A 26,016-nucleotide genomic window follows, 5' to 3' on the forward strand; every position below is an offset into this window, starting at 1 on the left:
GAGTCAACTGCCACCAGACGTACATCCCCTTTTGTACAAACCCTTTTTTGGGTTTTTTCATTGAGGCTTCATTTGATCACTGAAGAACTTAAAAGATCTCACATTAAAAGAGGTTAAAACACCGTGATGACTTCACCAGCAGCCTCCAGTGTTGCGTGGTGAAAAGGATCCACTTGCTGCTGTCCGTATGGTTGAAACAGTCCAACGTAAATAAGGCCTGAGGCCCCACAGGACACGCTGTGGGTTTCAGAACAAATCTGGCACGGCTTCCTGGTTGGCAGAAGGGTTACAGTTTGGAGGGTGTGCCTTAAAAATGCAGTTTGCTGCCAGACTTGCTAGGAGCCCCCTCTCCATAGACCTCCCTGCTCACTCCCTGGCTCTTTCCCTGTCCCTTGCTGGCCCGCAGGGGATGGCGATGCTCTGCGAGACGATCGAGGAGTGCTGGGATCACGACGCGGAGGCCAGGCTGTCGGCGGGGTGCGTGGAGGAGCGGATTATTCAGATGCAAAAACTGACTAACATTATAACGACAGAGGACATCGTGACTGTGGTCACAATGGTGACAAACGTTGACTTTCCTCCCAAAGAATCCAGCCTATGATAGTTGCACTGGTCGCGTCACTGACCACCAGGACTCTTCACTGGAGCTGCTAAAGCTGACGGGACTGCGTACGTCACGACTGTTTTCGGCGCCAGAAGAACGGTAAGTCTCTCTGGAACGTCAGCAAGAGGTGTTTGTCGTTTGTTTTCCCCTTCCTCCTCCCCAGCGTGGATCCGTGAGAGCTTCTGCATTCCCTGCTTACGCCCGGAGGACGTGTGGCGGGAACGGTAACGTGCCGTCAAGGAACTGAAATGAAGAATACGGACCCGTACTGGCGAATCGAGTTTTAAAAACTGACATCAGATTTCTTAATACCTGTCGGAAGAGACTAATTCCTTAAATGAACTACTGTTATTTTTTTTAAATCAAACATTTCATTTCCGATTTAAAAAAAAAAAAAAAAAGGGTAACTGGTTTTTATTGCATTTGCCGTTGTTTATAAAAATGACTATTGTAATGCCAATATGACACAGCTTGTGAATGTTTAGTGTGCTGCTGTTCGGTGTACAGAAACACGAGTAATCACGTGGGATAGAGCAACGAGGCTTCCAAGGATTCCCTAACCTCCCTCAACAAGGTATACCTCAGTTCCACCTCGGCTAAATTATGAGATTGACAACACTAACGCAATTGGGATAATAAACCGATCCGTGTTTTGTAAATGATGTATTGCAAATTCACTGTTATTTAAGAAGGGTTAAGCTATGCTTCATGCCAACAGTAAACGGCCATTCCTAAAGCAGTGTTTTTAGCCTTTTCTTGTACTAGCTTGTTGTGTATAAAAAAAAAAAAAAAGTGCTGTTTATTGAAACAAAAGTTTTCCTTCCTGTTTTAGTTTAAAGCTTTTTCTCTTACCTCCATTCCCCAGAGTATCTCATCCATTTATTTAACTGAATACTATTTAGGTTTGCTGTGTCTGAGGAATATTTGAAGACTTAAGCATGACTCATTTTTATTATTTTTTTTTTTTTAATTTTCGGTGGGCTGTGACACTGGAAAGCTCTGAATTCTCGTTCTTTTTTTTAAACAAGTCTTTTTCCTATTTATGTTTGTGAAGAGGTCTGCCTGGCGCGCTCTGTGTCAGTACCCAGCGTGCAGAGGGTTCAGGATCACCTCAGGAAGCTCAGTTCCTCACTCTCTGCTTTGGGATTTGCAACTTCACGCTGCTTCGCGCCGGGTGCCACCTTAGCGGAGTTGGACTCCATGTCCGGGATACTTAGGGTTGTCCTAGAATCACACGGAAAATTCCAGCCACAGGTTTCAGATTACAAACGCTTACAAATTTCAGGGATAATCTAGTTACAACTTCAAATATGCAAAGACTGTTCCGAGGTAACGAATACCAATGTCCGTAGCAGACTCCCAAAAAATGAGGAAAAAATTGAAATTGCTTTCACAACTGCAGCGTTCCTTTTGAGTCCAGGAAGTCATGCCTTACGTTCAGACTACAAAGTGACTGGTAGACAGGTGCCAAAGTGCTTCTCAGGAGCACTGTCTCACTCCGTTTGTTGGATCCCTTACACAAACTTCCAAGGAAAACCGGCGTGACGACCCTCTGGAAGACAGAACCGACAGAGCTCGTAGTGCGCCGTGTGTTGTGTCGTTGGCTTTGTTTCCACGCCAGGTGCTCCGTGTCTTTGGAGAGAAGCTTTTCGTGTTGCAATTAGGAGCTCACTGTGAGTGTTAGCTTGAAAATTCATCTGCACGGCCACAAGATACTCCCAGTTTTCCGTGTCCATGAACTTAATCTCTGGGAACAATAAGAGACGTGGTGGACAAACAAGGCGTAGGTCAGCGTGCTCTTGGTAGGGAGGGGAAGGAGGGTCTGACATGCCACCCAGTGCCGTCTGGCTGCTCATCACGGGTATCCCTGAGATTTTAGGTGCCTGGAAGAGCCCTGCTCTGAAGGGTCGTTGGTGCTGTAGGGTGCAACTCGGTGCTGTTTGGCTCAGCTAGAAAAAGGAAAAGGAAAAAAAAAAAAATCCAGTTTGTGGCTGCTGCTTTGGGCGCTTTCATTCTGTTTCCATTTTTAACCCAGGGCTGTTACTTTCCACACGCAGCAGGATCCATTCGGACTTCACTGAAGTTGTCTGTGCCCCCACTGAGTGTGAACCCACCCCTGACTAGCAAAAATGGAGTAAATACAGATGGTTTGATAATTAACGAGATCCTATGAAAATCGGTTGTGTGTAAAGCGTGCCTGGCCTGTGCTCTGCCCGGCAGACCTCAGCTGCTGTGGGTTCTCACGTCGGGAAAGCTGAGGTGACTCATCCTGGAGCTTCAGAACTCCTTGGGATGGCCCCGATCCTTTGTACTGCTCCCACATTTCCTGATTGTTAACAGCATCGCCTAGTGTCACTGTGGAAAGGGTGTTCGTGGCGTAAATGATTTTTAATTGGTGACAATAATGTCCCCAGAGCTGCTCTGGCACATGGGTTCCTGCAGGGCACTTGGTGTATTTTTGTTTCACTTGTGGGGCATTAAGTGGGCAAGCTGAGGAGATGCCTGAGCCAGCAGCACGTTCAGAAGGGCGGGATGCAGAAAGAGGGATGCTAGCGGAAATATCTTGGCATTCTGTACCAAGCAGGCAGTGAGTGTTGTCCCTTTAGATCCTGTAGCGATGCGGGTGCGAGCTGCCAGGGGTCACCCTGTGCTGTGGGTTGTGAGCAGCAGCCGCCCTTCCTCTTCACTCTGCACCAGCCACACTGGGCTGGCACGTGTGCCTGGCCACCGGTTTGGGTCCTGAACTACTTTTAACGTCGCGGTGAGAGGAGGAAGTCCCCGTGTCACGTTCCGCGTGGCGGGGAACATGTGGCTGCCCGCACCGCACAGCGTGCCTTGGAGTTGCTGGAGGAGCGCGGTCGGTGGTGGTGGTGTGCTGAGGCTCCATGGCTGGGATGGAAATCCACCCCTGGGAACCTTCCATTGGAGATCTGCAAAAGCCGGTGTCGTTTTCAAATGCCAACTCTGGGCGTGCGAACTGAAACGTAACCAGTTACGAGATGTTTCCTCTTCATTCCGCCAAACACTCCCACGAACGGGGTGACCAGTTTGCTGTCTGTCCAGCTGCTCTTTTTTGGCCTGTTTAACACATCGACTTTATTCCCAACACGTGGTACCAAGCGCGGAAAGCTGCAATATCCAGTCATGGGCAAAACGATTCCAGTAGCATCCTCGACGGAACATCATTTACCTCAGATACTCAACCAGCAGTACTACTTTTTTTTTTTTTTTCCTCCTTTTATTTTTTTAATGCTGTTTCAGTCCATATACTATTCGTTACCTCTCAAGATTTCGGTAAGCAATTGTTTTAACTTTACTCTTTGTATTTGTCAGTGTTTTGGGCACAGGTTGTTGTACTACTGTCAAAAGGTACTTGTTTTTCTGCAAGTACTAAAAACAAACCAACCCCCCCCTCGCCCCCAATAAAGTGATTGTTAAATATTGTACAAATAAAAATGTATACTCTTTCTCCCCTATTTCCCCAAAAAAGTTAAAATAAAAAATGTGACTACTCTGACTTGCATATGCCTTTTTTCAAGCTGTAACAGGGTGGGAGAAGAGACGTGTGGCTGTTTGCATCTCCGGCTGCAGGGCAGGGTTTGGGGGGGAAAGGAGGAAAGAAAAAGAAAACCACAACCACCCTGGAAAGAGGGATGCTCCGATCCAGTGTATGTCCTGTGCCTTTCCCTGGAAAACCCTGCCAGCTGCCAGGGCACAGCAAGGTTGTGCTCCGAACACTGCGCTGCAGGAAACAGCTGAGTGACCTGGACAGAAGGTGGGTGGTAAGTTGAGGTTACTTGGCACCAAAGTACCACTGGGCAGCGGAAGCGAGTTGTGACTAAAGGTTTAATTAATTAAATCTTCTGTCAGGTCAAATCTGAGGAGAAAGTACACAAAGCATGAGCCCCTGGAACCTGCAGCAGAGGGGGATCCGTGCTGCAGAACTTACAGCACGAGACCCACGTGGCACTGAGCCCCTGTCTACAGCATTCCTAGTCTGAGACTGAGAAATTCCCAAGGCCTTTGATTTCCTCAAGGTGGAAATTGTGTGCAAGAGGAGGCGTAAGCGCTGAGCTAAACTGTCCGAGCATTTCGGGTGGTCACATGTATGGCCATTAGAAGAGAGCAGCAGTAGAGCTTTCCTTAAAACACAAAATCCCAAATCAATCAAGGCAAGCTTCTTCCAAAAATTTATTAACCTAAACCCCCTGCTGTGGGTAAACATTACATCTTCTGGAGCTCACGGGTAACTCCAAAGGTTTGGTAACGCGGAAGGTGGTACTGTAAGTTCCACAGGGTCACAGCCAGCTGAGCGATGATGCTGCCCACTGCTTAACATCTGTGGGGCAGTTGGGATACACTTGCAGAGCATCCATGATTTGGTTGTTATCCAAAAGCAGTTTCATCAAGACGTACTCTCTCTGCACACAAACAGATGGCCTTTCGACTGGCTTTACTAATTCCAGCTGCAGTAAGTGTTCAAATGCCTAAAAATAAAAGGAAAAAAAGTGTCAGGAACCAGAAGACAACATCATTCCAGGCCGTGCTGCGCATTTTGGGTGACCTGTGAGCTGCTGTTTTGAGAGAAACCTCTGTCAAATCAATGCCCAGTCTCACCAGATGGACATTAAATGCCAGCTCTGTTCTACCTTCGCTTTTCTTCTTAAAGAAACAGTCTTTGAAACCTGGTGTGTGTGTGTAGCTGCCTGGGAATGACTTTGTTAGTCAGGGATACCAACTGGAACAGTCTCTAAAAGTGCAGACAGCATGACGTGACTTCCAGTTTCGGTGTAATTGAATAGTGTCGGATCAGAAACCAAGGCTGCTTGGCTTAAAAATTGCAAGACTGGAAGACAGCTGTGGCAACTGAACCACTGGTCCTTGGGTTACGTTCCTGAACTGAAGACGCAGCACCGGCACGACCCCTGTGTGACGGCCACACCTCGGCAGGATCGTGCCCTACGACCAGATCTCCAGCCGGAGCCTGGCGGAACGACGGTAACTGAGAGACAGCCCGACAGCCCCGAGGGGATCAGGTCTGTCACCAAAATACTGTTTCTCAGTTGGCACTTCAGACCGTAGTTGGTTGAGGCAAAACCAGCCGTACTGGGCTACAAATGGATTCCGTGCACCAGTCAGACCTACTGGGACTTGGGTTAAGAAAAGCAGATTTTCGATGTGGCAAGATTAATTTACATTTTGGAGACATCACTTTTGAACAGCAGAAGTGAACGAGGAAGCTGAAGATACTTACACACAGACACCAATCTCTCCTTTGGGAGCCATTTCTGATACAGTCATGCCTGCTGAGCCCCAGTGCCAAACCAGTTAAGCTCACTTGAAGGAGAGCCCTCACACTGGTACTAAACTCTTCCAAGTGTAACTGTTTTCCAGCTCGGCACAGCCTTGAGCTTCCCACCCCAGGAAAGGCGGAGGGGTGTGGGAGGTGAGCGGCAGTGCCAGTGGCCGTGCCAGGGGCCAGGCACTGCCCAAATCCACCGCCCTGGATGCCTGCTCCAAGAGCAGGGGGTCCCCACCGCCCTGAAGCACCCAGTCTGGGTTCTAGGGCTGCACGTGACTAGTCAAATCTGTGCACTAGAGAAAAAAACAACCCAGCACCTAAATACGATAAAAAAAAATTACATTTCAGGCTTACCTTCATGACAACCGGCTTTTCAAAGTTGTACATACAGTGTGCCTTCCTCTGGATGAACTTCTGGAATTCTGTATCAGTAACAGGAAAGACAAAAAGTTAGTTAGGGGTAAGTAAATGATAGAGTGTTTGTAAAGTTCTCGCGTTTCTCTCACCGTTGTAAACCATCTGGAAGTTAAATGGTTCTCCTTCATAAACATCATTTAAGTGTTTCATAGCTATAATTAGGCAGATTTCCAGGACAGACAAACCTAGAGGGAAAGACAAGAGCTCTAAATATTTCTCTTAAGCATATCAGAAACGCAAGCAGTTCACTTCCTATGTTTATTCCTCTTTTTATATATGCTGTAGGCCTCAACTATTTGAGTTATGTATCTTCAAAATGCAAAATAATTCCAGAATTGGAGAGGCTAGATAGGAGAACATTTGTTTTCCAGGTATTTGAAGCCAGAATGGTAAGAAGTGGGCTCCTTCCATCAGAAAGCAAAAAATCTGAATATAAAGAAACTATAAGCACTATATATACAGCATCTCTTGCATCAGAAGGATTTCAGGGAGGGACTCGACACATTCCATACTCCAAAGAAACATTTGGGGGGAAGAAGTTGAGCCTTACCATGTACAATATTTGCTTTTGAGTCCGTTCTATACTGCTTGCTCGCCTCGTGAAGATCTGACGCAGTGATAAGTGGGTGATGCACAGTAACGTTACTTACACCGAGCATCTAAAAATAAAGTAGAAGACATTTTTCATTTAATTAGTAATTACCAGACTTACCTTCTACTTGGAGATGGGACGCAGAAGAATGCATTACCCCTGGAGTCGCCTACTGGAAACACTAATGAATAAACCCTACGCACAGTAGGCTCACACTGAAAACCTTGTAAATAGCTGGTAGCTACAGCTACATTTTGCCAGGAAGGTTTTCCAGGCTTAAAACTTTAAAGCCTCCTCACCAGAGGAGATAAACACTCATTAACTTGTTTAGATTAATTTCAATGGATTAGCATGCTTCAGGGATGACTTACACCTATTTTAAACATACCTTTGCACACAGAGCTAGAGAGTACTCGTGTCACTGAAAGTGCTAAGTACCTGAAGGCACCTCTCAGTTTACAGACCACGAGTTACCCCTTCAGGACTTTTGCTAAAAACTCACCTAGCTGCACTTTGAATCTTCACCAATCTTCAGGCACCTGCCGCAGGAAGTGAGTTTTGAACAAGTGTAAGTTAATAAATACACAGTCACCTGACCTCTTCTGACACCACTCTGCCAAAGCTATGGATTATCCATCATCTGTCCCACAGCAGTAGGCACACTGCAGCGACCTTCACCTGCTCTTTAGGGCTTTAAGTATCTGCCTTATAGTTTAACTTTCTTCAACAGAAAAAATGGCTTTTACTGACTGACTCTGGCTTTTGCAGGTCAGTGTGATGAAGAACTGTTTACTTCACCCACTTAATTGAGGTCTTCGCTGAGAACATCCAAAGCTATCTACCACCAGTCTTTTCCAGTCCTCTTTCTCTCCTTATAGATGTCAATGTAACAGCTTCAAAAAGCTGCATGATCATTCATGGAGAGAGACTTTTTACAAGGGCGTGTAGTGACAGGACACGGGGCAATGGATTTAAACTGAAAGAGGGGAGATTTTCATTGGATATAAGGAAGAAATTTTTCACTCAGAGGGTGATGAGGCACTGGAACAGGTTGCCAAGAGAAGCTGTGGCTGCCCCATCCCTGGAAGTGTTCAAGGCCAGGTTGGATGGGGCTTTGGGCAACCTGGTGTAGAGGATGGTGTCCCTGCCCATGGCAGGGGGGTTGGAACGAGATGATCTTTGAGGTCCCTTCCAACCCAAACCATTCTATCATTCTATGATTCAGACTTTCAAAGGTATGGAATGCGGTTTTATACTATAAAGGCTAAAGGGAATTCGGATAGGGAACGAGGAGGGGTGTGAAGAAACGACAGCCCCAATCACTAACAGACATGCAAAATGGAAAGGAGTAGAGGAAACACAGCAGTACCTCTTGTGAGTCACTGCCCCCTCTGATTCAGGGCTAGTGAAATTTGTGAGTAACGAGTAACTACGGCAGCGCCTGAAGCACTGAGCGTCCTCTGGTTTACCAGGTTCAGAGGCAGACAAGCAGCTGATGGCATGAAGTAACACACACGAGGGAAACCACGGGGAAACAGCAGTTAACCAAGATAAAAACTAGATTTTACCAGCTCAGTTACGAGCCATCTAGTTCTCGTCTGTAAAAAATTAGTTATTTTACTTTGCTAAAAACCTCAACTTGTTCAATTCTTCCAAGGTTTTGCACAACAGCATTTAGGGTACTGCAACATGAAACAGATACTGTGTTCATCTGACCAGGCAAAGTGATGGGAAGCACTAAACATAGTTTAAAAATAGTTGGTCATTGAAAACATGTCCTTGCTACCAAAAAGCAGGTAATTAGCCAGAGCAGCTCTGATTCTCACCACTACCACACTACCCATCACAAAGCTTCTCTCACCAGCTCAAACAGCAGACTCCAACAGATTTTCAAAATTAAGGAAAAATTCATCCTGCAAGGCAACTAATCCAGACTTCAGCTAATACAAAAGAATTACAGAAGTGCTGGAATCTGTACTGTGTACTTTTATGAGCAATATGACTTTGCAGAGTGAAAAAGCCCCCTTCTAGAGGAAAAATTCAGAACATGCTGAAGAAAATTAGGAACTTCAGCCTCAGGTCTGACACACCTTGGAGCTCAAAGTGAGGCTATTCAGAGAGCCACCAGCTTTTCTTCTGGCATTCACTCATGCCACAGAGCAGAACTGGGTGCTGCTAAACTAGAAATAATCTGCAGTCTTGTAACAAACTCAAGTAAACAGAGACCTACCAAAGAGAGGACTCTGATCCTGCTGTGTTTCAGAACTAGAGCAGGAAGTCTGTGATCTAGTTTTCAGAGTGGCTACAAACTCAGTGTTGGGATAAGCTGTAAGCACTAAAGAGTCCAAGAACAGCCCACCAGGGAGCTGAAGGTTAAAATCTGAATACTTGCACAACACAAGATGAGCAGGTATGTTCGGTGGGCTTTTCACACCGAGAGAAGCACAGAGATATTTTAAGACGGTTAAATAAGTGTTATTTATCTTCTGTAAGGAATGTTACTGCGTTCATATTAACTGTGTTAAAAAACAGAAGTGAGGGAGGCAGATTTAAAAAAAAAAAAAATCCTCCAAGAGAGCCTGAGGGCGCGTTAAGCTTCAGCTCATTTGTTGTGATAGGAGGAAGCTCACTGTCAGCGTTGCCTCCTACTTACTGAGTACAGGAGTCTTCTCTTCAAGCTAAGAGGGAAGCAGCAGCCTAATTTTTCTCCAACAGTGAGGAGGCCTTCCTTCGCTCGCCCAAGATAACTGGGAAAGGTCAAAGTTACCAACTAAAATTCTGAAGCCTTCCTCAGGCTTTTGATGCCAGATAATTTGGTCATTCAGAAGATCAGAATTAACTTCCGTCTCAGTGTTTCTAGGGATTAGTAGCCTCAAACTTTCAGCACTCCGAGATTTGAAAGATTAAAACCACATTTCCTGGACTAGCATCACAGGAACAGACGAATTCAGGACAGCATCCGGGCTACCTGAATTGCTCCGTATATGAAACCACCTCTGGAAAATAAAGTGGTGCCTCATCATACAGTTCATAAAGTGATTTTATCTGATAATCTGTGTAAGAAGAAATAGGAAGTGATATAAGAAAACAAAAGCATTTCCTCTGCATGAATAACAAGACTAGATATATGGGAACTCTCTTACTGAAGCGGTATCCAGGAGCAACTAATCCATAAATGCAAGTAATCTGCACTCAGGAGCATCCTAGCAAGAACAATGGTTTAGGAAGGAGTAGAAAGAGCGATGACAACAACAAATATTTCAGCTCTAAGTGACAGTTATTCCAAATGCAGCATTGTGTGCTTTTATGCCAAAAGCGCAGGTACCTACACAGAGAGTTATTCAAGAGTAGGTCAGGAAACAGGTGAGGATTGGCCAGGAACACAGACACACCCTCACGGTGTCAGGAGGAGGAAAGTGCAGAGTGCAAGATGATGCAAGAACATAATAAAAGACCATGGTAAAAAAAAATGGCACCAAAATACATCGCTCAGACATTGGCGAAGAGGTCTGGCATAGTGACCGATTTGGTGAAGGAGCTAAACTGGAGGAATGTTTGGCTGCAACAACAGACTTAAAGGTAGAATAAGTAGGTTTTAGTAAGGAAAGAGTAGAAAGGAAAGGCTTTTTAGAAAGTAAAGAGTATTTTGAAAGTATTTCACCTACAGTTTTGCTTTATAAATGGAAAGACTTGGCAAAAGAAATCGGACCGACTCAAATCCATGAATAAAGCATGGACTGGTGAAGCATGCAAGAAACCAGTACTGTCAAAAGCCAGCACAACAAAAAGATGTTTCAAGTAAAGCTCATATAACTGGTTTGAAAAACATGAGTGTTGTTTACAGGTTAGTGCAAACCAAGAAGATCTTGCATACGTATCCAAATACATACCAACAGCAAATGAAGCGTGCGCAGATCTTTGGTGTAGTGAAAAAGGTTCTGCAGCACGTCTTGCACACTTTTATCCTCTGAGAGACGCTAAAAACAAGAAAAAGTGATATTTTAATCATCTCAGCAAATCATTTCATGCTCACCTGAAAAAAATGCCAGTTAGCAAAGCTTCAGAAGGAGCTCAGCTTATGCTTGACAACACGATTCTTCATGTCTAACCTTAACTTTCTGGTCTTTTTTGTGACACTTAAAATTCTGTCTCCAGACTTCAACACGCAAAGGTTCTCTATCACAATTTGATTTATTCCATATCAAACTGAAATAGTGAAAGGCAACACTAATCCTAGGTAAAGGCTTTACACTTTACTTTAGAAGTTTTACTAAAACCAAGTATAAAGAACTTTAAATACCTGAACGTTATTATTCCATTTTTGTGCAAAACACTCATCAGGAAATTCAGCAGGAAGAGAAAGCTGTTCCTTGAATATCCTAATGTATTGTCTAAAATCAAAGGAATTCATCAAATATATCTGTCGGTGAGAGAACCTTGATTTTACTCTCTTCTCCAAGAGTTCCAGGATATCCTTGTCAAAAAAAAAAAAAAAAAATTAAAAAGCAGACACATTTAGTGCATTCTTTGCTACAGTAAAAACTACAAGAGGAAACACCAAAAGAAATCATGTTCAAAAAGTAAGAATTATTAAATTCTCAGGCTTAAAATGTTCTAGCAAGACCTTTGCTAATTATTATAATTGACACGCCTTGAAATGCCTAACAACTGGCCACTGACCCAAATCACGTGATGCACTGCATCACGCAGGATAATTCGTTGCTAGGATACCCAGCAAAATTTCTCCATAGATGATGTCAATATTTCAGTGACTTCAGTCTGCATTCAAGATAGTTCAGCCTATCATGGCTCTAGACAAGTTGTCTATTTAGTAGGTACGTAGCTTGGCAGCTGTCAGTTCACATGCCTTTTGTCAGACTGAAAGAATCTAGCTTAAAAAAAAAACACAACAACTTAAGAGCCAATATTTATCTTCCTAGATTGTCACACAGAACTAAGCAAGTCTGCCATCAAGTTGTTGGTTGAAGACAATAGAGAAAAGCTTTTTTTTCTCAGAATGCATCAGGAACAAGCTATGGGATTCACCCATGTACAGAAACACATTGCTATTCCCCTGCCTTACACTGGGACAAAACAATGACACTCCGAGTTTCTAGTAATTTTGGATGGGCCTTTTTGTCTTTTTAAGGGTTTGTTGTGGGTTGGTTTTGGTGGTTTTACTTGCACTAAAAAAAAGGCTTTAAGAATACTGGAATTCGTCACCAGAAAGAGAGCAATAAAAGTAAACAGAGAGCCAACAGTGCAAAATATAAAGACCCTTTGGATTTGGAAGTCCCATGCAACAGGGACCAGTGATTTTAAAAAATAAAAAAAGAAAGATTAAGAAGCAACGGCGATCACCAGAGCTGTGACACAGCCTCTGAAGACTCTACCTTAATTGCATCCAAAAGCAGAGCAATTTGAGGTTCTAAATCACAGGTGATGAGGACACCAGACTCAGGACAGTAATGAAGCAAAAGAAAAGATTTTTATTTACTACATCAACTACTAACTATCCTATTAACTTCCAGAAATTTGTGCAGCTAAATAACACCCAAACCAAATCAACCCCAGATTCAGGCTTCAATTAAAGATTTTAACTATTCTTTTGGTCATAACCTGCCTACCTTCACCACCAATCTCGTTTACTGAGAACAGTAAGATTTTTATGAAGTACCAGCTTCCATTTGACAACATACACATAACCTGCCCACAGTTCCCTACAATGCCATTGCAAAAATCCCAGCAAGTCTAACCTGGATCCTAAACCCATTTAGAACATGCCAGTATTATAGCAAGAGTGGCCTATTGAAGTGTTAGCTTAAAAAAAACAATCCTGTCCTCAGAACAATGATTTAAACACAGTAGGTTAATACAACTGCTGACCAAGAAACTGGAATGCCCAGGAGCCTCTCCAAAGGGTGAACGACAGTGTAATGGAAAACAGCCACATGGATAAACATGGCTCTTCTGCAGTAACGCAGGACAACAGCCTCGTGTCTCCTTAGAAATGTAAACCTGCTGCTTTAGCAGCACAACTGAAAGCTTTGCAGTTTTTTGCCCTTTGAGTTTGCTCTCAGCACAAATTATTGTGGGTTCCCTCTCCTCCTTTCCCAATTCAAAAGTCAAAAATACGGATAATTGAGAAAAGTCTCAGTAAATTCAGTAAGGTTCCAGGAGAGAAAACACTCCAACTAAGGCAAAACTCTCTAAACCAGCTGAAAACTCAAGTGAGAAAGCACAATTTCTTACCTGCCTACATGTGAGTCCAATGACTGTCACTGGAGTCTGTGCTAACTGGGATATATCAAAGAGGTTATAGAGCAGTGTCTGATTCTTGTGATGAACAAACAAGTCAAATTCATCCAGAATAAACAACACTGGACAACTGCTAGTTCGGTTTCCTGAGAAAGCAATTCTTAAAGTTAGCATGGTAACCTCATCATCAGACTTCCATCACTACAGATCTCACAAATTCTGGTTTTGACAATTTACATATCTCCTTTTAGCTTTTCACTAAGCCCTCCTTTTACACGTGTGCTGCTACAACAGGAAAAAGAAAAATTCACTGAAAAATTGGTAAGGTTTTGTAGTATTCTGCCAAGCATTATTTTTGGTTGCAAGGGAAGACAGTCTTTAATGGCAAATTTTATCAAAATCCCACTATTTTTAATAATTCCAATCTAGATTAAAGAATCTGTCCTTCCTAGCTGACCATCACATGCAAGCCTTTAAGGCATTAGTTATGTTACAGGTATATTTGTTTAGTATTATGTATTTTTTACATTATTTTGTAACCATGACACATTCCTGGGCTAGAGTTCTTCACACCACTTGCACAAGCAGACGAAAAAACACGTATATGCTAACTTTTCAGCCAAGTGACAAACACACACACACACTGTTTCAGAACAGGGGCTACCAGTGTTTACCTTTCCTTAAAGCTTCCAGAAGGAATGTAAGATTTTCAGCAAAACTGCCCTACAAAGAGAAGAAAAAAGTTTCACCACAGGTTTTCCATGACATTCTCAGAACTGTGTAATTACACCGAGTTCAGGCACGGAACGAAGGCCATTTCCTTCTAAAACCCTGCTTTCAAAACCAGTGTGTATTTGAAAATTTACAGTGTTACTTCATGTTGTATAATCATAACTTTCAGTTTTCTTGTCCTGAAGAGGTTAACTCTACACTGATCTACTTTTTCCCAGTCTGAAAACCCCAAACTAGTTGCCTCAGACAGACAAAAATCAGTGATCAGAGGAATGTCTACAATAAGCTAAACTTACAAGTAGCTTTATCTTTCCTTAAATAGATATTGCACACTCGTTTTCCATCTACAGACATGCAAAAACTGCCACCTAACGAGTTCCACTGAGAATGATCAGTCTGCAGTTTTTTAATTTGCAGCCTTATTAGCCAGGTGACAGCATCAAACACTCCTGACAGCAAACAACGTGTGGCTACGACCGTCCTGCTTCAGTTACACACGCGTTCACAAGCTCTGAAGCACACCAGTTGTGAGATGGGAAATAACTGTAGCTGAAGACCACGAGCCCTATCAGAACAGGCAGAAAAGCCAATTTACTTTCTGAATGGGAGTTGCAGAAACTAAGAAAGGAAAAGTTTCTACGGAGAGAAGTAAGGCCATTCCTACAAATCAGTATGCTTCCGTGCCCCTGTGCAACTGAAGGGATTAGATGGCTGAGAGTTTAAAGCAGCACTCCCCAATAACTTAATGGGGAAAATAGCAGGGGAATTAAGCATATTTAAGTCCAGTCTTGCCTCCAGTACTTGTGGTAGTGGAACTGTAGACCTTGAAAGGTTGTTCTAGTTCTCTGTTGAAAAGACAACTCATTCAAACGGCTATGCTGAAATTAAATGCTTTTATTACTGCAACTGTATTGGGGAAAATTACGGCTCACCACCAGAAAGGGTTTTCCGTTCTCTGTATCTGAAGTCATTTGGGTTAAGCAAGAAACCAAAGCACAGCCTAAGCAGCAGACGTTTCCAAAACACTTCATCTTACATTCCTCACTGCCTCTAACCTAGTTCCCTGGTTTCTCTTAACTAAAGTAGTAACATCTTATGTCTCCAGTTTTCCAAATCCAACCAATGAAAATAAACCTCACCTTTTGAGATTTCACCTTTCTACCCTCTCATAAATCTGCTTTAGCCGCTTGGATTGGTATTACATATGACTCACAACTAAAAACTCTGCCAAAGGCCCCACCTTGGAGCAGAGGAGGAGATGATGCTCAGAAGGACCTTCTGCCTTACCAGAAGATGGGCTCTCAAGAACACTCGCTGAGTAACAGGCAACAACCAGGGTAGCTCAGATCACTACCCCAAGTTATTTCACACTCAAATGAGTGAAATTTAATCTGAAGCACTTCAGTTATTCTCTTTATTACTGACTTTACTACTAATGTAAATGAGCTTCTTATCTTTGGGAAAAGGAGAATAGAAGCAAATATTTCAATAGAAAGTCTATGCAAAATGAGAGCTCTGGGAAGCCTGGCCAAATTTCCCTATGAACAAGAAAAGGTTGCAAATATACTAAAGATACTGATTTTTGTCTCGTTAACTTGCTTTACTCTTTGTCTTGAAATGTTAAAGCCAATGTTTCCAAAACACTCTACCCCTCTGATCAAAGTCTCTTTGGAATGCTTAATGTTTGTTTCATTTAGAGGCTTGAAGTAAATGTTAAGAGAGCCTTTCCGTTCTTCCTCCTTCTCTAAGTCAACGTTGATGTTTCTTGAAGTATCAGGATGCATCAACATCACTCAGCTGGCAAAAGGTAACGTTCAGCATTTGTGTAGAACACAAGTGTTTGTGGGCGTGCTTGAAGTGCTTGTAAACTGGGGTCTTCACGGGTAAACGCTGCCACAGCTCACTACTGCCATCAATTATTAAATATTGTAAAAGAGAAAGCTTTGAGAAGACGGAGCCAGCCCACTGCAATTCTGCTTATAAACTCTCAAAGCCCGTTCAGTCTCAACAAGCTGCATTCTGAAAAGCTAGTTTTCTAAGGGATTTTGGAAGGAGATAAGCAAAGAGTATGATAAAGTCGATACTTACAAAAACTTTATCCCCAACCACATTTTCCAGGTTCAACTGTCTGGTGATCTCCTTCAGGGCCACTTTATCATTAGTCTGCAGAAGCCCTGCAAGAAAACAATTTTTCGTGAAGAACTGGCAGTTCTTCACTCCAAGAGGCCATGTCTACAGATACTAGAAACTTATCCAGAAGCTTCTCTCCATTTCCAGCCTTACAAGCTATGCCTTTTCATAAATAAAGTCCAGACAGAAATTTTCCATATGTAATAAGAAGTTACTTAAAACAATTTGGTCACAACCGAACAGATTTTTAACATTTTGAATAGTCATTAAAAGCACAAAAGTTCTCTCTATATGAGAGAGATATAAAGAAAGGCATTTTGGAGCTCTCAGACAAATGTGTCCATAATTGAGGCTAGATTACAACTGCTGAAACCAAATTTTCTGTTCAGTACATACAATATATGGCAACTCAATAGTACATAATATTTGAATAATGCTGTACTTGCCATTCAGATGAACTTCCAAGAGGTTCCCTCTAACTTGTTTCATTTCCCTGAGCTCTTTTAAGACATGATTTAATAACTAGGAAAAAAAAAACCACCATAATTTATTTATAAGAAGATTAATGTATTAACAGTAAGAAAAGTGTACAAATGGATATTATCGGACAGGAAAAAGTATGTGCAGTTTCATTAGGTAACAATGTTTTTGAGTATTTTCAAGATTAAAATACTAAAATGACAACTTCCTATTTGGTATCATGACTGTAGCAATTGCATTTGTTCATTCTGCTGAATGAGTAGGGAAAGAAATATAAAAATAACTCCTGTATTTTAGTCACTGATTTTTGGGGACAATAACTAGGGCTTTTGCCTTAATCCGGAAAAGCTTCACGAGGCTGAGATGTGAGAAAATTTCTCTCTTGAGTTAGTATGGTATTTGGCTTCATTAGGTGCTGTACAACAAAAATCTTTGCTTTACATCTTTAAAGATGCTACGCTTATTCTTTTCCTCTGAAGTTAGGAAACATGAGACAAAATTAAATTGCATGTAATTACATCAACTACTGCTTATAAAACTCAGGGGTCTCAAATTTACAGTCCATCAAGAACTTGTTCTTGGTAAAAGTCATAAGAAACTTGCATTAAAATACACATAAGTGGTTGAAATGTTAACTTTTCATTTGCTTGCTACTTCTTTGCTTTTGCTTCCTCAGCTGAGAACTTGCAGCTCCCATTTATGTGTACGTATCCATACATATATACTTATATACACACAACTTTCTTGTCTCAGCAGTCTTTTTTGAAAGCCAACATCCTTCACTTGGTACAGAATAAGAAAATCATTCATGTTGCTTATGTGATTTGCTTACTTATGTTCTGGCAGGAAGGATCACATTTTCATCTTCACTATCCTTTCGTAAAAGGTTTGGAAGAAAATTTAAATTTAAATAATATAAATAGTTTGTGTTTTGGTGATTGGGGGGGGGCACAAGGTGTTTGAGGGATCATTCCATTGTAGGGTTTTTTTTTAAACTTCCACATTTATTCCAACTTGCTTGCAGTATAGAGCTCACCTATGCTTTTCTGCTGATATTATATTTAGAAGCAGATACAGTTAGACTGCTACTACAGGTGTCAACATTTACTATACAGCTATTTGGAAAAAAAAAAAAGCTTATTCCCTTAGTTTCTCAAGTTTATGACCAATAAGCAGATGCCATGCATTCTGGCTAGCCCCTTACCCAACAATCTCAATTGTACCTTGAAAGTCTACACTGCAAATACCAGAAATCTAAAAACTATTTTCTGCACTATGGGAGTGCTTGTTGCTCTCTTACAAATCCATAAATCTACTAAAGGAAAAATAAACTTCCGTTCAAGACTAGCAGGAAGTACACAGGTGAAGGAACCCTTATTTGCCACTGGTTTATCAGCTCTTTTCCCACCACTGCTCCATAGGATTTTGGCTATTATCCTTCTTCTGAAGTATGACGGGTAACAGAAGAATACTGACTGTTTTTGCAAAGAAAAACAAGGAAGCTATCAACAAACTGGCAGAACGATTGGTGTCAGCTGCGTCATGGATATGTTTACATCTATTAATTTATTTCTGCTCAACTGTGTTTAAAAGCTTGAAGGCCACGTGCTTTAGCACGTGGGAAGACTTCCAAAGTAATTTTTGTAATTTTTCATCTTGAATAGTTTTTTTGCAGTAACAGCCAACCTATCTATCACATTATATACTCATGTAAACATAAAAGACTTAAGTGCTGGCATAATATTAAACTATATAACCCAAGTTATATGTCATCCCTTCACATGCCTCAACTAAGAAGAGTTCCTTTAAAATACAAAACCTGCACTTGTAAACTAGAACTACCACACCATGTTACACCTCCGAGCAATTCAGGTAACAATATTCTGTGTCACCTTTAAAACAGGATTAAGGTACCTCACCATTCTCTACGTACAAACAGCTATGCAGAAATCCACCCCTTTTACAGTTTCCTGCTTTCCTACTCCTTTTACAGTTTCCAGTTTTCCTACTCCTTTCACAGTTTCTGCGTGCCTCTTCGGCCATTTTTACAGCAGAGGCCCAACAGCAATAGTAGGTGACCTTTTAAAAAGGAAGCAAAACGTGGCCTTAATTGCAAAGATGACGTCCTCTGTGGCAAGAACCATTAAAAACTGTAACAGGGGAAATGCTGAAAGAAGGCAGAAAGGCAGGATCTATGACGTAGTCAGATCACTAAACAACAAATGCAACTTGTTCCGAAAAAATTATTTCCATTTTACACATTTTGGGTATCTGCAGCACGTCATGAAACCTAGTGAAGACATGCAAAGAATTCCAAAGCCAGGCAAGTCATTGTGAGGATGAACAGGCACATGTTTTTGTCAGCTGCACATGAAGCTATTCTGTTTCACAACGTCACTAGGAACTCAGCATTTTAAAAATTTCAGGAGATTGTCAGGAAACCAATTTCTCCATATTGTTATTCAACAGAATTAGCTCACAAGAAGTCCTAGAATGTTTTGAAATTATATGTAAACATCTGGCAATTCTCTCTTTAAAAACAGGCAGAGATGACAATTCAGCTCCAAAAGCTCCCAGGACTTCAGTGAGGTTATCTGCCTCATGTTTCATTTGACCTTGTACAAACTTTTAATGCATGTTTATACCGCAGTCTTTCCTGATCCTCGGGGTCCAATAACGAGGGCGGAATTACTTTCTCCATGAACTGTAGTTCGTTTCAGCAGCTCCAGCAGATGTCTGTGTTGACAACAGCAATAGGTTAAAAACTTCAAACCAGACAACATTCACTGAAGCTGTGGAAAATTCAAAGAATCTTTAGAACATACGAGAAAACTTGATACATTTCAACTCGCTCTCAGAGCAAACACTCAGGGCATGCAAAATGTAATATGATAAAGTACAAAAGGCTGAGCAGTCAGACCTCTTAAAGATATTTTAAAATATTAAAACATGCAGAAGTCAGGAGTATCACTAATTTATAGAGTTCTACAATTCTCCACCATGAAAGGACAGACTTCAATAATTATTTCTTTCTTAAAAAAAAAAACAACATTGCTTTCTGTGATACCACTATAGCTTATGAAAAAGGAAGACAGGCAAACATATTGAAGGAAAACCTTGACACCAGTAAAAATTAATAATCTAGTGGAATATATTCATGTTGACAACCTTCATAAAACTGACTACAAGCAAAAATTTAGGCTTTGAAAGCTTGTGAATGGTAACAGCAATACTGAGCTTCAAGTTCATAGTCTATTCCCACCCAAAAGAAGGAAAAATGAACAACTCTAAATTATCTTCAGGTAGACTTATCACCTAGTACCACATTTAAAGTACTTAAAAAAAACTACTGAGCCTTCCGATTTCCGAAATGTCTTTTTTCACTTCGAACATTGACATGGTGCAAGTGCTGCTAAAGGAGTGACAGAGTCGTCGTGCGACAGTTGTAGCAAACGCACGTGGGTTTGTTCACTGTTTGAGGGCTAACTATAGCCAAGAGCCCCAGCACATTTTGGGCAAGGAAACCTAAGAGCTGGGAAGCTCATTGTGTTTCCTCTCCAGCATAAGTCTTCGACAGTGGCACGTTAAGTAGAAGACAGTTGGTAAACTGGTTTTCAGATTTCCAGTATAAAGAGGGGAGGCTTGTTTTGCAGAATACTAACATCACAGAAATACATTTTTCCACAACAACAATAAACATGTCTAGGTGAGCTCTGCAGGTATACTACACTACACTTTTTAAATAAACGTTATTTTCCTTCCTGTAAGGGAAAGGAAACTGATGCTCACATCAGGTGATTCAACATGCATGAAGTTCCTCTGGGGAAAAATCGATTGTTTAAAACAAGTTCTTTAGATACACGTTTGTGATTTTCAGGATTTGACCTGCATCTGGAAAAGGATTAGTGTTAGGACAGTATTACTGTCACAATAGGTCCCTTCTTCCTGACTTTAACCTCCACATCTGGATGGCCCCAAGAAGCAGGCTGCTTTCAAACGTGGGTCTCTACCTCACGAAACACGATGCTGGCATCCAGCGTTTAAGATTTACTTTTACACAGCTCACCAAGTAACAGGAGAAAATCTGAAGTAAAAATAAAGAGGCATGAAAAGAGAATTCAACTGGTTGCTTGGTCACGTCATTAAACAGAGCCTTAGAACATGCACTGAAAGTATCTTTCAGGCTCAAAATAGAAGTGTTTCAGGAATTACAGATTTGAAACAAGGCCAAGAAACCCAAAACTCGGAGCCTGACAAAACAGCAAGGAACAGTTGTACAAAGACTCGTAAAATCTGAGGCGAACAACTTTCAGAAGCATTACACTGCAAGTCATTCCAGCCTGTATAATTTAGAAAAATTGAGGTAGCAGGAAATTCTGACTTAACCTGGTTATTTTTCTGCTGTGGTTAAAGTAGAAATGACTTACTCTTTGAGTACGCTCACTCACCTGTACTGCTGTTCGATCCCAAACAGTTTTCCAGTAGCGTAACGACGACAGAATCTTTCCCGTAACATTTTCTGTGCCTATGGATATAATACAAGACGGAAAGAACACGTGGTGTTGCTCACACCAGAATGTACCATAATGTAATTGCTGCTACAAAATAACAGGAAAACACGCATGTTTACATGGTGTTACAAACACACTCTAAATTTTTATCGTCATCAATGATACAAGGTCTTGGAATTAAGAACAAAGTTGCAGTAGGGAGAATATTTAGCAGACTCTCTTGTAGCAGAAAAGAGAAACTTTAATTCAATAGCCACATGCATCTTTGGTACTTTCTGCTACAGTTTCCTTCCTTCACCCCCAAGCAGATGTTATAGTTGTCACCAAAATGACATCAGTAGTTCATTTAATTCATATTTCTAACTTATTGTGTAACATAGGCAAGAAAACATTTACCAGCTGACTTAAATAGAAAACAACTCAGTTCCCCAAATAAACAGGGCACACACTTTTTGCACCACTCGCAGCAATGTGGTGCCTACTGCCCTCCAACATTATAAAGTATCAAATTTACAGTTTCTTTGCAGATTCAGCTCAGATACATGGTTTCTGAGTCTGGAACTGGGGCAGGAAGTGGTATGACACTGAAGCTAATGCATGGCTTACAAAGGATGGACTGGATTCTGTCCAGCTTGATTATCAAAGTCCCGCAGCCCTTCCAATTGCACGGTGCATAATGTTAACTATTAATTTGCATGTATTGCTTGGGATATAGTTACACACATATCTGCCCTGATTTCTGTTTGCCATGTAAAGAACTGTTACTTAAAACTGTATCTTCAGGTCCCAAACACCCAGCCTTCAGCACCATGGCATATTTCTTTCTACCACTTGGCAGCATGCAAATTGTACAATCTCAATTTTGAAAAGTTTACAGGACTCTATACTATGCCTTCTCTCCACCCCTCACTTAAGCTGTCCAAAATACCTGCATTTTATACCTCTCATACCTACTTTTGTAATGCTTGATGTCCTATTTAGGCGCTCACTGTTGAAGAAATTCAGAGATTAAATGGCAAACTGTGAACAAAGTGATCTTCCTTTAAAATCCCATTTGAGCACCTTGCCTTTCAGTCTAGGTGAACGTGCATTTGACCTAAAAACTAACTATATCATTATCGTGCACATCTGTGTCGTGGCTTTTCCCTTCTCCCAATCTGAGTTGGTTCATCTTCCCCCCAACACAGTTTTTCTCGACGTAATTCAGTCGCACCTTTTCACTGACTCCTTTTTCATTTCTGCTGAATCCTAAGAAATCATCGAATCACAGAATGGTTTGGGCTGGAAGGGACCTCAAAGATCATCTAGTTCCAACCCCCCTGCCACGGGCAGAGACACCCTCCACTACACCAGGTTGCCCAAAGCCCCGTCCAGCCTGGCCTTGAACACCTCATGAAACACTTCACAAAAAAGTGCAGCATTCTATCCCAGGTAAACACACACTGAAGCAATACTGTACCACAAATGTTCCATGTTTTTCTCACCTTAGGGAGTAGTTTCTCGTTCATGCCTGGTTTAGCTAACCAGTCACTGTCCTGGGGTACATTACTAACAGGCTTTTAGTAATAGGAAAACATGTCTTCTTCTAACACTTAGCTAATTTATAATTTATGAGGGAACTATCACCATCAGCTCTTGGTGGTTTTGGTTTAAAAATAAACACATGTGGATGTATCTTTGTAACGTACTCCTCAGCAAGTTTAAATCATGGACAGAAAAACAACAGAAACCTATTTTGCTAATAATTCCACTTTATGAAAGGAATTCATTTTTAATATGAACTGTAGTTGTCTACCTGATTTTTCAACTACTTTCTCTTCTACTTAAAGTCTTACTGATTTAATTTCCAGATTTATTCTGTTTTAACGAATAATCTATCTGGACAGTCAGCATTGTCCACTCACAAGTGAAAAGGTTTTCCTCCTATAAAAGGATTTTAGAGGTAAATGAAAAATATAAAATAAAAGAAACTACTGAAACAGAGGTAATTCACTACAAGACGCATCACAGTTTTTAAATAACCACTTCAAGAACACAGGGAAAAAAAAAATGAAAAAAATGAAAACTGAGTTGGCAGCAGCTCCCCTGCCTAATCTAGGCTATTAAAAAAAGTCACCTAAGTTCTTAATCACTCTACAAACTGGAAGATAAAGAATCTGATTAGCTAAAAATAGATTTATGCAAATCTATTGCCACAACGGCTGTAAAAGCGCAAAAGCATGCTTTGTGATTTTCATTAAGATTCCAAAAAGTAGATCATTTCTGTAACATTTGAAGCAAGCAAACATCAGGTGAGGAGCTGAAAGAACTGCAGAACATGAACACAAAACCCATTTACACTCCTAGAAATTACACCGAGTACCTGCACATGCCTTTTAACTGGTCTAGTAAAAAGCTACAGAATGACACGGATGTCAGGGGATGGAAAAGTGTTACAACTTAAAAATAAAGTCAACTAATAGAGATGTTACTAACCTGTGAAATGCATTCTCCGTTTGCTCCATGGCTCTCCTTTGACTTACGTTTACTCATGGCAGAAGTTTTCATCTTTAAACAGGAAAGAGAACATAAAAGTTGTACTAAACTACTCCATTTTCCAAATAATGTTACTCAGAAACCCTGCTTAGGTGTTAGTAAACTAAATTTAGTTTAGCTAACAAAAGACAGCTGCTCATTTTTAAGAACTGAAATTCTAACCAACATCATTTCTTAACTGATAAAGATGTAGGAGTTCACCTTACCAGCAAAAAAAATAAAAGACTGAAGCATTTTTTTTATTATTTCTGATTCGATTAAATCTGTGTTTATGCATAACTTCTGAACAGCATTTCCTTTAGGACACTTTTTGACACAACGCAAACAGTGCCTAACACAACTGATAGGAAACTTTTCCTTCAAGTTTTCTTCCAAGTTTTCCTAGCAAGTCCTTAAGGGCAAGGATGACATTGACACGCCTGTGAATGGCATGCCAGGCTGCACTAGGACAGCACAGCCACGCACCCGCCGGCCTTGCACAGAGCCAAGGGCGGCACAGCTCACCCATTTACACCTCGGACACACTACTGGGAACAAGCACATGGATACTCCTCAATTCCGTTGTAGTAACGAGTGGTATCTGTACACTTCCTCCGAACAACCACCAAGTGTAATTTGTTCGCTTTAACCACCTTCGGGATACTTTGAAACGATGGATTTACGTTTCTGAAGCTGGAACAAGCCACAGGCACACGGTAACATGTGAAGTCACTACAAGGAAGTTTTTAAAGGAGCAACTGGCTCTCCGTGTTTATCCTAGAGCAGCTCCTAACAATAACCACAGTGCCTCTTCAGACAGGAGCGCGGGTAAAAACCGATTCTCCTTCCTTGTGCTAACAGAAAAATTCCCAGACTTGCTCTGCAGCAATTTATGCTTATTTTAACACAGTCGCTTCCCTCCTCTCCCAGTTTCGCTCCTCCAGCACCGTCCATTCCGCTGGCACGGCAGTCTGCCTGCAAGCCACGGGACCAGCTGCTAAAACCACAGGAGCGGAGCAGTGGCTACGGAAGCGGGTGCCCAGCCCCGGGGACGCGGAGCTGACCCGACGCCGGCGGATTATTTAAACCGGAGCGCAGGAGCAGCCGGGGAGCACGCCCGCTCCCGTTCTTTATCCGGAGGCTTAGGAAGTGATCCCAGGGCACCGCAGCCATCAGGTGCCGCCCACCGCCGCCACTGGAGCGCCGCCCCGCGCATCCTGTGCGCTCCCGCGGGGAGACGCCGCTCCCGCCTCTCCCCCCGCGCCGGAGGGACGCGCGGCGGCGGCTCGGCGGGGCGGCCCCGCGGCAGGGGGGCGGCGGCGGCCGTTGCGCGCCTCACAAGCCGAGTCCCCGCGACCCGCGGCGCTATCCCCCCTTCCCTCCCGCCCCGGGGACGCCCTTCCCCGGCGGCACGACATAGCGCGGCGCGGCGCGGCGCGGCACGGCGCCCGCCGCTCCCTCACCTGAGGCGGCGGCCGCGGCGAACACCGCCCTCGCGCCGCGCGCGCGCGCATGCCCGCCCCGCCGCCGCCGCCGTCGTCGTCGTCGTCGCGCTCCCGGCAGCCCCCGCGCCGCCCGCCTCCCTCACGTGACCGCGGCGCTCCCACCCACCCCCCCTTCCCCACCCACCGCCCCTCCCCTCACTTCCGCCCCGGCCCATCCCCACCACTTCCTTCCGCCCCGCAGCCGCATCTCCTTCCGGGTGCGCGCGGCGCGCGCGGCCCTGTGGGAAGGCACGTCCCTCCCTCTCTTCCCCCTCCCCGCCCCCCCCGCGGCCTCCCGAGCTCCCCCGGGGCGCATGCGCAGTGGCTGCCTCCCCTCTTCCTCCCCGGCAGCGCCGAGCCCCAGCAGCGGAGCAGCAGCGGCAGCTGACGATGAGGAGCGCGGGGGGGGGCGGGGGGGCCCGTTATTTATACCTTTAAAGGGGCAGGCCGCTAATTCCGCTCGGCATCGGCGCGGGGGCGGGGGGCCGGCGCCAGGCGCCCCGAGTTCGTCCCCCCCACCCCCCCAGCCCCGCCGGAGGAGCCCAGGGAGTTTCTTCTTCCCCCCCCCCAACCCCGCGGCCGTCGGCGGAGGGAGAGCGAAGGCGAGAGGCGGCCCCGGCGGGAGGCACCTCGGCGGGGGAGCGGCAGGCAGTTGGGCAGCCCCCACCCCCCGCGCTCCCCTCCTCCCCCTTTATTACCCTTTGTGTGCGTCTCCGCCTGCGCCGCTCCGGGGCCGGCCGGGCGCCGGGGGGCCGCTGAGGTGAGTGCGGGGCGGCGGCGGGGCGGGGGGAGCGGCGGCGGGGCCGCTTGTTTACCTCAGGGAGGGAGCGGGAGCGCGGCGGCGGGTGGGGGGGGTGGGGGCCGGCGCTCGGGCCGCGGGTGGCGGGGAGGGGGTGCCGGGCGCCCGCCTGTCACTTTGTGTCCCTTCTCCGCGCCGGGGGCTCCCCCCTGCCCGGTCCTGCCGGAGCTTTGTTGTCGCCGGGGCGCGGGGG

The 26,016-nt window shown here is 43.6% G+C and overlaps 2 protein-coding genes across 6 annotated transcripts in view; one reads left to right on the top strand and one right to left on the bottom strand.

Annotated features, from left to right (window-relative positions):
- Positions 1-2,649, top strand: part of ACVR2A (activin A receptor type 2A) — a 66,020-nt gene extending 63,371 nt beyond the window's left edge. For both annotated transcript variants that reach the window (XM_086615727.1, XM_086615726.1), the window contains one exon: positions 407-2,649. In XM_086615727.1, the coding sequence (XP_086471853.1) occupies positions 407-601 (195 nt within the window). In that variant the 3' untranslated portion in view covers positions 602-2,649. The remainder of the gene's footprint in view (positions 1-406) is intronic.
- Positions 2,650-4,782: 2,133 nt separating this feature from the next.
- Positions 4,783-25,778, bottom strand: ORC4 (origin recognition complex subunit 4). 4 transcript variants are annotated; one of them, XM_086615817.1, is made up of 14 exons: positions 25,723-25,778; positions 23,502-23,573; positions 20,964-21,040; positions 19,161-19,251; positions 16,482-16,557; positions 15,994-16,079; positions 13,848-13,896; positions 13,168-13,319; positions 11,216-11,389; positions 10,806-10,892; positions 6,874-6,982; positions 6,413-6,508; positions 6,261-6,328; positions 4,783-5,091 (listed from the first exon to the last, which is right to left on the bottom strand). In XM_086615817.1, the coding sequence occupies exons 2-14, from the start codon at positions 23,571-23,573 to the stop codon at positions 4,903-4,905; spliced, it is 1,326 nt and encodes a 441-aa protein (XP_086471943.1). In that variant the 5' UTR covers positions 25,723-25,778; the 3' UTR covers positions 4,783-4,902. The 4 variants fall into 4 exon arrangements, with proteins under 4 accessions (XP_086471943.1, XP_086471942.1, XP_086471941.1 ...); XM_086615816.1 differs by lacking the exon at positions 25,723-25,778 and adding an exon at positions 25,004-25,032; XM_086615815.1 differs by lacking the exon at positions 25,723-25,778 and adding an exon at positions 24,066-24,691.
- Positions 25,779-26,016: the final 238 nt, after the last annotated feature.

Source organism: Tauraco erythrolophus, chromosome 8, assembly GCF_009769465.1.
Source record: "Tauraco erythrolophus isolate bTauEry1 chromosome 8, bTauEry1.pri, whole genome shotgun sequence".
Classification (NCBI taxonomy): Eukaryota; Metazoa; Chordata; class Aves; order Musophagiformes; family Musophagidae; genus Tauraco; species Tauraco erythrolophus.

Bases quoted from the DNA above. Each gene is read 5' to 3' on its own strand.
- ORC4 (XM_086615815.1), bottom strand. From the start codon at position 24,104: ATGTGCTTGTTCCCAGTAGTGTGTCCGAGGTGTAAATGG. The intron at 23,574-24,065 runs GTGAGCTGTGCC...TCCTGTTTAAAG, and splicing joins TGTGTCCGAGGTGTAAATGG to ATGAAAACTTCTGCCATGAG. The intron at 19,252-20,963 runs GTGAGTGAGCGT...TTGTCAACACAG, and splicing joins GGGATCGAACAGCAGTACAG to ACATCTGCTGGAGCTGCTGA.